Raw genomic sequence first — 14,922 nt, 5'->3', positions numbered from 1 at the left:
CCCAGAGAAGTTAGGTAACCCAACCAAAAGGCAGTAGTAAATGGCATAGATGAAATTCCCAGATGGACCTTAACCCACAATCAATGCGGATCCACCTCAGATGCCACCAAACAAGGGCCCCTTTATCTTTTGGCCCTTGCCGACTGCCCTAACCACTTGCCATTCTCCCTAACCCATTTGCCTGCCTTCTGACCTCAAACATCACATGAGCTGCTGCTTCTGCCCGAGATTGCCTTCCTCCATTCTTGTCTAACTCCTATGCACACAGCAAAAGCAGCACCTTCTCCCATACCGTTTCCCCCTACTATTACATCTTCCATGCATATAATACTTTTCTTACAACCAATGAACCAACCTTGATACATTTTTATTAAGCAAAGTCCACACTTAATTCAGATTCCTGGTTTTCCCGTCCTTTTTCTGTCCCATGATCCCACATGATTTTGTTGCCACGTCTCCTTAGGCCAGCGATGGGCAACCTTTAGAGCTTGGTGTGTCAAACTTCGCCAAAACACTGAGCATAACTCGAGTAGTGTGTCACTTTAAGGAAAAAACATTATTTCGCAAATGTTTCATCCTCAGGAGCAGCAAATGTTTCATCCTCGGCATGCGGCCGCGTGTCATCAGAAATGGCTACACTTGTCAGTGCTGACACGCGTGTCATAGGTTCACCATCACTGCCTTGGGCTCTTGGCTATGAGTTTTCTCACTTTCCTGATTTTTGTTTTGTTAATCCTCACCCAAGGATAATCTTTCCATTGATTTTTTTTTTTTTAAGAGAGTGGGAGGGAAGGAGGTGAAGGGGGTGGGGGGGACATCAATGTGAGACATATCGATTGGTTACCTACTGAACTCCCCTGACTGGGGCCAGGATGGAACCTGCAACCCAGGTATATGCTCTTGACTGGGAATCAAACCTGAGACCCTTTGGTGGGTGGGCAGACATTCAAACCATTGAGCCAGAACAGCTAGGACTCCCGTTTTTGATGACTGAGTTTTGAGGATTGGTCAGGTATTTTGTAGCCTTTTCCTTAATTGCAATCTGTTTTTCTCAGTAGAGTGGAGTGATCGGTTTTAAGACCGGATGTAAAGTGCCATTCTCATCACATCATATTCAGGGTCCATACTATCAACATGACTTATCACTGTTGATGTTGAACTTGGTCACCTGGCACTAGATGTCAGGTTTCTCTTAAAGTTACATTTTTTTCTCCACTTCTACACTGTATTCTTTGGGAAGCTACTGATGCATAACCCATACTTAATGAGGAGTTGGAACATCATCTTTACTTGAAGAAACCTGACAAACTAGTAATTCAGACTTGTGTTTGACAGGCATTTTCTCAAAACAATGAACAAATCAAGCCTGTCACTTCAAGGAAACAATTGACAGTATTAGTTGCCAATGACAAAATTTGAGGTTTCAAGCAAAAAAATTAAAATTTTCAAAAGCTGCTTTTCACTTTAACACTTTCCTGATGAAATTAATAAATGTGACTTTTCAAGTGTTCTATGAAATGTGTCAACACCTCAAAGCTCCAAACTTGGTTGACCAGTGTTTCCAAATAGTCAACACTTGATGTTACAAAATCATGCATGGGGAAAAGACCCAAAGTGCAAGAGAGACCAATGGATTTTAATGTAACAGTATGAAAAGCTCATTAATATTTCAGATATCACATTGTAATTAATCTTTAAGAAACTACTTGTTGAGTTTTGTTATTGCATCAAAGAACATCCATAATTATCTGAAAGTAAGTATTAATATTAAGATGCTCCTCTCTTTTTCAAGTATGGGATGACTGAGGCTAGGTTATCTCCTTAAAATTCAACCAAAACAATGTATTAAAACTGATTTAATGAAGAAGCAAATGGGACTCCAGCTGTCTTCTATTAAGCCATAGATTTCAAAAACTTGCCAAAAATGTTACTATATTTTGTTTGGAAAATAGGTTCCCCCCCCAAAAAAAAAAAATAGGTTAACGTAATGGGTTTATCATTTTTAAATCAATTATTGAAGTTTCTCAGTTTTATTTTTTTTTTAAATATATTTTATTGATTTTTCACAGAGAGGAAGAGAGAGGGATAGAGTTAGAAACATCGATGAGAGAGAAACATTGATCGGCTGCCTCCAGCACGCCCCCTACTGGGGATGTGCCCGCAACCAAGGTACATGCCCTTGACCGGAATCGAACCTGGGACCTTTCAGTCCGCAGGCCGACGCTCTATCCACTGAGCCAAACCGGTTTCGGCATCAGTTTTAATTTCTAAATATGGTAAATATCAGTAAATATACCCATTTTAACAAAAGCTCTTTGGGCCCTGGCTGGTTTGGCTCAGGGGATGGAGCGTCGGCCTGCGGACTGGGAGGTCTCGGGTTCGATTCCAGTCAAGGGCACATGCCCATGCCGGGTCGTAGGGGCATGCAGGAGGCAGCCGATTGATGGTTCTCTTTCATCATTGATGTTTCTATCTCTCTCTCCCTCTCCCTTCCTCTCTGATATCAATAAAAATATTAAAAAAAAAAAAAAAAAAAAGCTCTTTGGGGTCCTCAATGTTTTGAGTATACAGGGGTCTTGAGGCAAAAAAAAAAAGGTTGGGAACTGCTGGCCTAATGCAACCATAAAAAATAATTAAAATCGGCTAATAAAATGAAAATATAGAGCAATACACACATAAACACTTGTAACAGACCAATACTCAGGTGTCATTACAGATATAATGAAGTCATCAGGCATCGGCCCTTATAAAGGGAATCACTGTGAATGTAACAGCTATAAAAACACGTCAATATGAAGGGGCTCTATTAGCAAGGCATTTATAAGTGGCACTGCCATCAGCTAATTTAGAATTGGTTAAAAATTTTTAGTTAGCCCTAGCTGGTTTGACTCAGTGGATAGAGCATCAGCCTACGGACTGAAGGGTCCCAGGTTCGATTCCGGCCAAGGGCACACACCTGGGTTTGTGGGCTCAATCTCCAGTGGAGGGTGTGCGGAAGACAACCAATCAATGATTCTCTTATCATTGATGTTTCTATCTCTCCCTCTCCCTTGCTCTCTGAAATCAATAAACTATATATTTTTAAAAAAATTTTTTTTAAGTTAAACCAATGCAGTTCCAACTTCTCAATTTGTAGTCATATCCCTGGCAAAACTACTAGGTACTAAAAATGTGCAAAATGGCCCTAGCTGGCTTGGCTTAGTGAATAGAGCATTGGCCTGCAGACCAAAGGGTCCCGGGTTCAATTCTGGTTAGGAACACATATACATACCTCGGTTGCAGGCTCCTCCCCAGCCTGGGCCTTGGTTGGGGGTGTGCAAGAGGCAACTAATCAATGTGTTTCTCTCACATCGATGTTTCTGTCTTTACTTCTCTATTCCACTCTCTCTAAAAGATCAATGGGAAAATATCCTCTGGTGAGGATTAATAAAAAAGCTTTTAAAAAAATGTGCAAATTGAAATACAATGTGGTATCCTAGATTGTATCCTGAAACAGAAAGACATTAGTCCAATGTTTTTGGTTTGACAAATGTACAATAGTTATGTAAGAGGTTATCTAACATCTTTGTAACTTCTTTGTAGGTATGAAATTACTCAAGTATATTTTATAGTGAAGCAATGATTTGAGATAATGGCAAAAAATTCTCACAAAAAGTTCTCGGCAACACGAATGAACTGGTGGGACTTCTTGATGCCAAGGGTCCAGAGTCTAGCTGGCCACGAGAACTTGTGTAAGTGTGGGTATTTGTGGCTTTTCCCCCACTGGACCATGGACTCCACAAGCAGGGACAATTTAGTTGTCCATGCCTGCACTAGGCATTATGGCAGCCCCAACACCAGACCATGAAAATGTAATGTTAAATACTTCCTTGCCCTGGCTAGTTAGTGTAGCTCAGGGGGTTGGATTTCCTGCCTTGCACCAGGTTGCCAGATTGGTCATGGGATGTGTGGCAAGGTGGGGCATAGATGACCGATGTTTCTCTCCCCACCTTGCGGTCTAAAAATCAATTTTAAGAAATCTTAAAAAAAAAAAAATCAGTTCCTTGGCTACACTGACCCCATTTCCACAGCTGTCTAGCCACGTGGAGATAGTGGCTGCCCCTCTGCACAGTTAAGACTGGTTTACCATCACAGCAAATTCCATTAGATGGCCCTGGTCATCTTACATTTGAACTGACACTTCAATGTTACATTGAACTTTTCGTATGACAGTATAACCCACGGCCACGCATACTGGCATAAGAAAGTCCATTCCAGCCTGAATGAACTCAGAAGGAAGTCAACAAAGGCAATCACCACCATAATCAAATTTATTATTCCAATGGCACTAATACAGCTTTGAGGTGCTCATGGTGACATTGCACAAAATTTCCTGCCTTCTAGCTTCTGTCCAAACAGAAATGTCTACCTGTTTATTCTTTCCCCCTTTCTGGGGGAAAATCCACTGTGGACCATTTACCCAAATAAACCTCTTAATGCGTTTTAATTCTTTTTTTTTTTCTTGGACATTTGAGTTTTCCTCAGAAATGGAAAGAAGTGTTGGGTGTCCCATTCCACCTCCCCCACCAGCCAAATAAGTCCCTGTAGCCAGGGCATTTCTGTTGCCTCTGAAATCTTGAAATAAATATAGAAAGAAACAGCATCAAGTGTTCATGTTGAGCGATGGCACAGAGTGGCCCCAGAACCAGCCAGGCGAGCGGCACTGTGTCTGGACAGTCTCAAGATGTTGTGGAGAATGAGGGCTTGTTGTGGTTGATCATGAGCCGGTGAGGGGGTGGCACCTGGGTGGCTGCAGGAAGGGCAACCTACAATTTGTCCAGGAAGTTGTCCAGAGCTGGGATGCCTTCCTTCAGGCCTTTGCGCTTACGTGTCTCGGCCACCACCTGGCTGGGGCGGCTGGTGTTGTCAAAGGGGTCTCCAGGCAGGATCTGCCAGTGGTCAAACACACACTGCGGAAAAGCCTGGCCACCTGTGTTGGATCTCAGATCGGCGGTGAAGCCTGTGGGAGAAGCAGGTACAGGGCTCGCTGGGCAGTCCAGACTTGGTACCCTGGCCAACCCCTGGAGGTGGGAATACTCACACCAGAGAGATCAGAAACTAGACAACTCGGACAGAATCAGACATTAACCTTTTGCACCCGGATGTCGAGTGTGACTCGACACGGTTAGCATCGGTAGCAGGAATCGAGAAAAAGCAAGCGAGTGCAAAGGGTTAAAACCCTTAACCCTGCTCCTCACCCTAGGCTTGCTCAGAGACCACTAAACAAGCAAAGTATAATGCTGACCCACCTCAATTTCCAGCTGTTCACCCTGAGGGTGAGCCTGAGCTACTTCTCTGCCAGACTCCATCTTAAGATCTTACAAATTTACACACCTGAGTGACCACTCCCCCACCCCAATTCAATTCAGAGTTCCACAAGAAGTGGGCCACCTTCTTTTTTTTTTTTTTGGGGGGGGGCCACCTTCTACTCCTACATAACCAGGCTGCTTTTACATCCCAAATGGACAGGGGAGTGGGGAGCAGTTTGCAGATTATATCCATGGTTCCCATTAGGCTGGCTCACTCTGGACCTTGCATAAGAGGCAAGAAACGTGTCTATCCTAAGTCAGTCTGGCTGGAGGACAGTGGACTGTGGGCATTTGAGAGCCACCCCAGCAAGCACTTACCAAAGGACTCATTGACAGGCAGGTAGGCCTTCACAACAAACATGGGGGTGCCAGCCACCTGGGTCTCCTCAAAGACATGGCCCCGCTTCCTGTTCAGGACTCCGTAGATACCACCAACCACTTGCTCTGGACACTGTCAGGCAATAAAAGGCTATTTAGCAGTTGCTAGGTAGGATGGGGACCAGTAGCAGCAGGACAATCAGGACTCCCTACCTGGATTTCCACAAGGTAGATGGGCTCCATGAGTCGGGGCTGGGCAGTTAGCACGCTGGCGTAGAGGCAGCGCCGGGCTGTAGGGATGATCTGGCCACCCCCTCGGTGGATAGCATCAGCATGCAGTGTTACATCATGGACATCAAAGCGTACACCGCGCATGTTCTCCTCACACAGTGCCCCCTACAGAGGAAGTGGCCAAAATCACTATCAAGCTCCTGCCTCTACTGCAGCCTGAGAGGTTAAGGCCAAGTCACACAGTTCTGCCCATGCCAGCCTCCAGGTCTGCAACCACAGAGACCTTGTATCTTTGCATCTCTTGCCAGCTCACCCTCCTCCCTAGCGTACCCTTTCAGGAGGTAGGACCACTGGCCCCACTTCACTAACAGAAATGAAAACAGGTAACCCCAAGGATCCCATCCCCACCAAAAGTCTGCACAGGTGAGAGACTGGGCCTGTGCCAAAGTCCCATTGATGGACTCGGATGCTAATGATTTTCCAGCTGGATGACCAAGTGGCCCCTCACCTCTTTTGTGGCCCACTGGAAGCCAGCCACTACGCTGTCCTTGATCTCGTTGAGATACTGCACACCCTTGGTGATGTCAGTAAGGATATTGGGCCCAGTGCCATCAGGCCCAAAGCACCAGATCTTGCGTGCCTCAGCCACATCCCACTCATACTTCTCAGCCAGGTATCGGGCCCGCTGCTTGAGCTCCTGGCGGGCAGACACTTCACCCTTGTCAATGTCCTCAGCCAGGCCATCAGGAAAGGGCCGCGCCTTCATGTACAGTCGATTGTGCTTATTGGGAGACTTGGACAGACAGAGCACATTCGACTCCTCGCTAACTGTCTCACGATAGGAGACAACAGGATCGGATTTCTGCAAAAGGAGCACAAAAGTCAGGCCTGCAGAAGTGACCGCCCAGGAGAGGGGTCTCCTAATGAGAGTCAGAAAACAGATCGGCAATGGGCACAAAAATCAGAACGACTAGTTTTAATTTAGTAGCACAGAGCCATGCACATCTCACTTCTGCATAAATACAAAGTATGCAGCTCTTCCCTTGCAGGGGGCTACCCACTGCCAATAGGACTGGCTAACGAAAAATTTATCTTGTGAAATTCTATGCAGTTATTACTTGAAAAGAAGCAATATGCAAAATGTAGGCACTAGCCTGATCCTATTTTGACACATGGAAGACAAGATGAAAAAGCAGTTAACTGGGGGGGAAAAAGAGAGATGTTATTTCTATGAGCGGAATGCAATTTAAGGGACTTAATGAACACAGATCCGAACTCAGTTATTTGAAAAAGTAGAGAATGAAAAACAGGGCCAGCAACTGGGCCTAAAGTTGGCTACTAAATGTCTATGCTCTTCAGAAGCTTGTATTTGGAGATTTTGGAAAGCAGACTCCCCACACTCCAACCTCAAAGCTGTTGAGGATGTGTATGAACTGCTGGTTTCACATGGCGAAGTCACCCTAGTTCCTAGGCATGGGTGGAAAGGAGGGAATCATCAGAGCCCAGCCTGGACAAGGGCTCTGCCATCCCTACATGCCATCCATCCCTACCCCTGCTAGAGACAGCATGCTTCACCTTGATGGGAATGCAGGCGTGGTCCTCCTCCAGGTCTTTCAGGCAGATCTCCAAGTGCAGCTCACCAGCCCCAGCAATGATGTGCTCCCCCGACTCCTCAATGATGCACTGAAAGAGGCCATATGTTAAGCCGAGAATCAAAACCAAAGAACTACTTGGAAAACCCAAGGAACTGGGGGCTGAGAATGGCAGGCTCCAAGCATCCCTTCTAGTTGGAGGTTTTTAGTGACATTTTCAGGGCCCATTGGGGGGGGGGGGGGGGAAGCAAGGGGTCATATGAGCCTTTTTTGCTGGTTCTGTGTTAGCCTAAAAAAAGACCCATCTATAGCCAGTCTATAGAGACCCAAGGCCTGGGCTCCTGGACAGTAAACTGACATTAAAAAGAGCAGCAGTGCCCTACCAGCATGGCTCAGTGGTTGAGCGTCGACCTATGAACCAGAGAGGTCACGGTTCGATTCCCAGCTTGGGCACATGCCCAAGTTGCGCGTTCAATCCCCAGTGTGGGTGTACAAGAGGCAGCCAATCAATGATTCTCTCTCATCATTGATGTTTCTCTCTCGCTCTCCCTTTCTGAAATCAACAAAAATATACTTTTAAAAAGGGCAACAGCTCTTTTGGGGAAGGTGTGCGTTAACACACACCTGAATTTCCAAACAGTTCCAATTGGAAGTCCCTCCTTATATGAGAAACCACCCAATCTTTTCAACTCAGACACCAACAAATTGACCCTGCAGGTGGTGGTGGTGCCTCCTGCCAGGGTACCTGCCCACCTGCACCATAGGGTCTGACTTGGCCAGCCGCTTTAAGCCCTCCACCAGCTTGGGCAGGTCAGCCGGGTTTTTGGCCTCCACGGCAACCCTGACGACAGGGCTCACGCTGAACTTCATCACCCGCATGTTGTGGGCGTGCTCGAAGGTGGTGATGGTGCCTGTTTTCACAAGGAACTGGTCCACACCCACCAAGCCCACAATGTTCCCGCAAGGCACATCCTCGATGGGCTCCACATAACGGCCCATCATCAAGATTGTTCTGGGGGAGAGACAAAAGGTATCAATGCAACACCACTGTGGTGCCAGGTCCCAGAATGGCTGGAAAACAAAGCCCTTCCTTCTGGAGCCTGTGGTCAGCCCTCCTGCATTGAGTGGTGGTGCCACCCCCTAGGACGTTAAGCCTTGGCTCTCCACTGTAACCCAGGTTACTATCTCAGCAAAGTGCTGGGCTCCTGGGTACCAAGACAGAGCACTACCTGCCATTCCTACATCCCCCATGCAGGGCTCCATACACCTGGCCCAGGGTTGAGAAAAGGCAGTGTGGTGTGGTCAACCCGTGAGGAGGGGATCCAAGTTCTATCTTCCCACCACCAATGCCTGGTATAGGTTTAGGGGGAGGGCTGACAGAAGACTGGCATTTCTGAGGTCAGCACCTGCTCTCTGCATAGGTGACAATAAACTGTGTTGCCACTGCTGGGAGATCAGGAACATCTGCCTCTAACTCAGGGAAGGGATTCTACCCTGATTATTAGGGGGAGCGAGCCCCCTGCTTCCTGTTGTACCTCATCCACACAAGCCTCTCCAGGTTGGACAAAAGGTGGCCAGAGGGCTCAGTACTACATCCTGCTGGGCACTTCATGTAAAACCCCTCTGAACTCCTACTCCTCCTGCAGCTTGGAGCAGGGAGGGAGGGCTGGGACCAGCCCTGGGTCACAAAGGACTAGCCAAGCACTTCACCTCTGGATCGGCTTCAGGTACAGGTCCTCCTTCTTCCCTGGTGTGTAGTTAGGACCCATGATCCTGACCTTCAGGCCGGTGGACACCAGCCCTGAGAAGACTCGACCAAAGGCATAGAACCGGCCTTTGTCAGAGGTCGGCACCATTTTGGAAATGTACATCATAAGGGGTCCTTTGGGGTCACAGCTTTTAATGCCTGAAAAAGAAAAAAAAAAATCCACCAAAGAAAGCATGATTCCCTTAGGGTTCAGCCTTCCAGAATCCTGAGACCCTTAAGCTTGGCAATGAGCAGCCTTCTAACCACGGGCTGCTCTGCCCACCCCCCCGACCCCCAGCCTTCAGGTGAACCCTACATACCCATGGCTGCCTCATCGTCGGGGGGACCCTCATACAGGAGCTCACAGCGGTACTTCTGAGCTGTCACGGGAGAGGGCAGATGGATGGTGATCATCTGCAGCAGGGCATCGCCAGCGGGCAACCAGCGGCGCATCACAGCCTACACAGAAGGGCCAGGAGAGGCAATTCTGAGGAAAACCTTCAGCATCACGTGCTCACCAAGGTTACTCAAATGCATGGTTCCCTCTAGAAGAGCCATGCAAACACCTGAGGTCTTCTGTCCACCCCTGCTGGTAGCCATGCTGCAGCTGGGAATGCTTCCAACAGCAAAGCCAGAGCCCACCACTGGCAGGGAGCCCTGATGGAGACTCTTGGACAGCCAGCCCCTCATGCTCACCTTCAGAAGTGGTTTGCCTTCTTTGTCCTTATCTTCACTGTCCAACTTGATGTCCAGTTTTTCAATCAATTTTGCTGTCTCCTCTTTCTTGAAATTCATGATAGCATCAAATACCTAATTGGGGGTTTGGGAACGTATTAGGAAGCCTGCAGCTGCTTCCTACTGAGAAGCCTAAGTAAGGCCATACACAGAGCAGAGAGAGGCAAGGTTACAAAAATCCTCACACCTTACCACAAAGGACTTGACCCAGACAGGGTAAGCCTTGGGGACATCTCCCAATAGATCGAAAAAAGTCTATTCTGACTTACAGACCATGAAAACATTTTAACTAACAAGCACTTAAATCCCAGTGGCTGGCAGAGCAAAACCCAGACCTTCCTGTCTCAGCTCACCTAACCAACCCCAGCCAGAGATGCTGATGGCCCTGGGGATTTCATCCTTACTGTGGTGCTGTCTCACCAATATCCCAGCAGCCATCTTGAACCTGGCCCTGCCAGGAGCCACTAGACCCAAGGGCAGCCTAGGGAATGCACATCCATCAAGCACGTGCAGCAGCTCACCTTGAAGATGGGGTCCAGGATAAGCTGGCAGAATGTCCGTGGCAGCTTCTTGCCATCAGGGCTTGTGGCGGACTTGCTGAATTTACCATTGGCTGGATCGAAGTACCTGAGGAAGGCCCAACACAATTAGGCTAGGGGCCCCAAATCAAGGTTAGACAAAATGACCCCACAGACATGAGGTGTCCCTGCCCACCTCACAGATTTGTTGCAAACACCCTGCTCCTCCCTGCAGCACTCACCGGTCACCCCACAGCTTCTTCATCATGTCCTCTACTTTCTTGGCCCGCTCAGCAGGCCCCAGCTGGCCCTCACCCTTGGCGGCAAATTTGGCCACATACATCTCTGCAAACTGCTTCAGAGTGAAGGCCCAACCGTGGAGACCAGACCCGAAGCCAACAGTCCCAAGGACAGGGTCAATCTAAGAGAACAAGAGCAAGCTGTGAATGGGGACAAACAGAAACCCCAGCTACCAAGTCCCTGGGTGCCATGGGCTTCAGACATCAGATTTCATCAATTGCCATCAGGTCAAAGTGAAGAAATTTTAGTCATCATGTACAGGATGCCCAACTTTGCCTTCATCTCCTCCACCAGCAAGGGTTAGCAGTAACAGAGGGGACTGCCCCGAGACTGCTTCAGCAGGCAGGGAACCCCCTACCACAAAGTCTCCCCAAAAATTGAAGTGTTAGATGAAGTCGGTACTAAAAGCATTCCAGCCCCATTCTTTGTCACCCCAACATTCCTAGAAAAACCAACTTTCAGATCCTCCAAGACGACCCAAGGGACCAGACTTGTGGTTCCCCCAGGACAGTCCCCACAGAGGGAGAGGGAGGTCACAGCCCTTTCCAGTCTGTGGGAAGAACACAGCCCACCCCATGGGAAGGATGGGAGGAATGCAATGGGCTAGACGGGAGCTTGTGGAGGATCCCGACTTCAGCTGGCAGGACACTTACCATGATGTTGCCCATGGGGCCGCTCTCGCCCTCTCCATAGGTGGAGATGATGACATTGACATTCTCCACAATGCGCTGGAAAGTCTGATAGAGCTCCTCAGGCTCCAGCTGCAGCTCAAGCAGAGCCCGGTCCATCTTGTTCATCATCAGCACAGGCTTGATGCGCTCTGCAATGGCCTGCCTCAGCACTGTCTCTGTCTGCACACACACGCCTGGGGGTGGACAGAGATTTTTCATCAGCCAGAGAGGGGACACCCCCAGGTTCCCAGCCAGGGATGAGGAAACCTGCTGCTTACCAGACACACAGTCCACTACCACCAAGGCACCATCAGTGACACGGAGGGCAGCTGTCACCTCTGAGGAAAAATCCACGTGCCCAGGAGAGTCAATGAGATTGATAAGGAAACCGGAACCATCCTTGCTCTGCTTGATGAAGTTCAAGTCGTTCTCTGAGAGCTCGTAGAAGAGGGAGATGGCCCTAAGGAGATTGGGACAGGTTGGATGAACAAAAGGCACACCTGTCCCGTTCTATATAGCTCTTCACTGTCCTCCGAAAACCGCAGAGGTCAGCCTGGGGTTCCAGCCCAAGGGCAGTCAGGACAAATAATCCCTAAGCACGACAGTATGTGGTAACAGGCCAGACCCACAGCCCTGAGAGAACACTGCACCACTTTCTCCACTGCATTCCTCTTCCCTAGAGACAGACTTCAGATCTCCCACAAAAGAGCCTTTGCCCACCTCCCTAGTATCAGCTACAAAGGGAAGAGCCCACCTGTCCAGTCCCCAGCATGGGTCCTCCCAAGCTCAACACACCTGATTCCAAATAGCAACTACATGCCCGGGGAAGACCACCTGTCACCCATCCCTGTGCCCTTCAGCCCCAGCTGAAATGGTCTCAGAGCAGATAAAGGGACGCTCACAAATTCCCAACGGAAAACAAACAGCAATTTCAGTCACTTTGCTTTGGGTTCTCACCCCACTGACATCTGGGATCAGGAATCTGACATTGGAGGGGGCACTCCCAGATACTGCCTAAAGGTCCTTGCCCCCTGGAATGGGGAATCACTGGGTTAAGCCCCTCTTCCTCTGCAAGTCCCAATCCCACTCCCATCACTGTCTCTCCCTGGCTGCAGAGCTTCCTATCTTACTATATTGAACCTCATTGTCTCTCATAATTCAAAAATCCAGACTCCTTCCCAGAAGCCCCTCAGGAAAGTGACTGTGTCTGAGGTCTGTCTCCACACCATGCTCCAGGTGAGTACCTCCCCTCCCCAGTCCAAAGAGCACCAGAGCTTGCTCACGTTGACTTGATGGTGATGCAACGCTCCTGCTCATCCTTCCGGGTGTCCGTGAAGCGGGTCTCCCCAGCCCGGGCAGAGGCGATGATACCGGCCTTACACACCAGGGAGTCCGTCAGCGTGGACTTGCCATGGTCCACGTGAGCGATCACGGACATGTTCCGTATATTGGCCTTCTTGTCCATGATGGCCCGGATCTGATCTACTGTGAAGTTCACCTAGGCCGAGGGAAAGGGGTGGCTCAGGCGGGTCCAGGAACCAGGCTTGGCACCAAGACTACAATACGGCCAGCACCATGGCCAGGAGTGGGCTGATCCTGGGACAACCCCAACTCCCACCCAAACTCCCCAGTCTCTGCTGATACCCCTTTAAAAATGCCAATTGTCCCATTTCTGAAAACCCAGATTTCTACTTGTCACTTAGAAGTGACAACCCAGAATGTGGGGCTGGAACTAATGACAACCAATTTCCTGTAGATGGGGTGACGTGTGTGCAATTAAAAAACATGGACGGTATAAAGCTCCCCCCAAACTCTCCCCGCTATTGCCACTGGGATTTCTTATGCTTTACCCAACTAAACAGATTCTTTAAAACCCAAGGTCACCCTTCCGCCTGGGGTAAGACAGGGCCAGCCACCCCTTAAGATTCCTAAATATGCCACCCTCCATCTGGTGAGAAGCTTGCGCACTGCAAGCCTCCACCTCGTGGCTCCGGAGTCGGCTTCACAATTGGGCGATACAAACACAGTTAAGGAACCAGGCCAACATTAGAAAAAGGCTTTTGGGGTTTGGCTTTCTTGGTTTTGCCGTTTCCCTGTTCCCGACAGAAAGTCGAACTTAAACTCCCGATCGGTGGGTTACATAAGGCGGCTCCCCTTTCCCCGCTGCCTTGGCGGCGCCCGCCATTACAACATCTGCCACATCATCATTAACACCCAACCCCGCCTCCGCCCCAGCTCTAGCCGGGCCCCGAGTCCCGTGAGTCGGCGGCGCCCTCGGAAGCGAGCAGCACGGCGCAGACATGGCGGCCGCCGCTTTCCCAACCCCAGGCCCGCCAGCCCGGCCACCGCCATGTCTCCTTCCTGTCCAACCGGCCCCAGCCCTCCAGACCCGGCAGCGCCGGCCCCGCAGGGGCCCCGCCACCGTTCTAGGCCCCCAGCCAGACGGTATTGCTTACCATGGTGGCGGATGGCGGTGGATTCTCCCAGGTAGATCCGAGAGAAGGGAATCGCGCCGAAGATGCGGCGACGCGGGCGGAAGAGAACGCTGACGTCAACACCCGACCTTTTATAGGCCAACGCCGGTTGGGCTGATCATCTGACTGCGCTGCGGGGGCGGGGCGAAGAGACGTCGTGCGCAGGCGTGCGGACGTGCTCTCTCAGGTAACCCTTTAGGTGCGGGTGGAGCTGCTATGGGATAATGCATCCTTCGTTCTGCAACTGGATTTCCCTGGGGTCGGCCCCTTAGCTGGAGGCACGCCTCTGAGATGCAATACTCAGGTTCATAAAGCAAAAGGTGCCGTTTTAGCTGAGAATATTAATCATAGCTTGCAAAATGCCAAACATATTAAAAAGCACAGTAAGTCCTGGCTGGGTATCTCAGTTGGTTAGAGCATGGAGGGGATCACCAAGGTTGTAGGTTCCATCTCTGGTCAGCACACATACAAGAAGCAACCAACGAATGCATAAATAAGTGCAACAACAAATCAATGCTTCTCTCTCTCTCTCTCTCCCTCTCTCCCTCTCTCTAAAATCAATCAATAAAAGTTTAAAATTAAGAAAGCACATTACAGAAGGACAGGTCGCATCGTCACCACCAGGGTGGCGGGGACGCAGGGTCGGCCGCTAGGGGGTGGGGTAGGGCAAAAAAAAGAGAAAAAATAAAAAAGAAAGCACATTACAATAGATTGTACCAAAGTCAATTTTCTGGTTTTAATATTATGTAAAATGATACCACTGGGAGAGGCTGGGGAAAGAGTACTTAGAATCTCTCTGTACTACTTTTGAAACTACATGTCTATAATTATTTCAAATAAAAGTTTTTTTTTTAATCAGGTGCTCATCACTCATTTCCACAAAGACAGGTTGAGTGTCCACCATGTACCAGGCATTGTTATTGGTGCATAGATATCTATGCTATATATGGATATACCAGTGAACAAAATACCACTTTATTAGTATGTG

The 14,922-nt window shown here is 49.0% G+C and overlaps 1 protein-coding gene and 1 non-coding gene across 2 annotated transcripts; both read right to left on the bottom strand.

Annotated features, from left to right (window-relative positions):
• Positions 1-4,292: 4,292 nt before the first annotated feature.
• EEF2 (eukaryotic translation elongation factor 2) lies at positions 4,293-14,029 on the bottom strand. The gene is made up of 15 exons (XM_008150620.2): positions 13,917-14,029; positions 12,744-12,958; positions 11,739-11,920; positions 11,443-11,654; positions 10,732-10,910; positions 10,493-10,598; positions 9,933-10,046; positions 9,557-9,695; positions 9,200-9,395; positions 8,243-8,501; positions 7,473-7,580; positions 6,406-6,759; positions 5,880-6,062; positions 5,667-5,799; positions 4,293-4,999 (listed from the first exon to the last, which is right to left on the bottom strand). Exons 1-15 carry the CDS (start codon positions 13,917-13,919, stop codon positions 4,806-4,808), a joined length of 2,577 nt encoding a protein of 858 aa, XP_008148842.1. The 5' UTR covers positions 13,920-14,029; the 3' UTR covers positions 4,293-4,805.
• On the bottom strand, positions 10,984-11,048 carry LOC114234874 (small nucleolar RNA SNORD37). Its single transcript, XR_003621055.1, has one exon. It is a non-coding gene; the product is annotated as a small nucleolar RNA SNORD37 (small nucleolar RNA).
• Positions 14,030-14,922: the final 893 nt, after the last annotated feature.

Source organism: Eptesicus fuscus, chromosome 6 (assembly GCF_027574615.1).
Source record: "Eptesicus fuscus isolate TK198812 chromosome 6, DD_ASM_mEF_20220401, whole genome shotgun sequence".
In the NCBI taxonomy this organism is placed as follows: domain Eukaryota; kingdom Metazoa; phylum Chordata; class Mammalia; order Chiroptera; family Vespertilionidae; genus Eptesicus; species Eptesicus fuscus.
The sequence above is the reverse complement of the archived record's forward strand: the minus strand, read 5'-3'. Positions and strand labels throughout refer to the sequence as shown.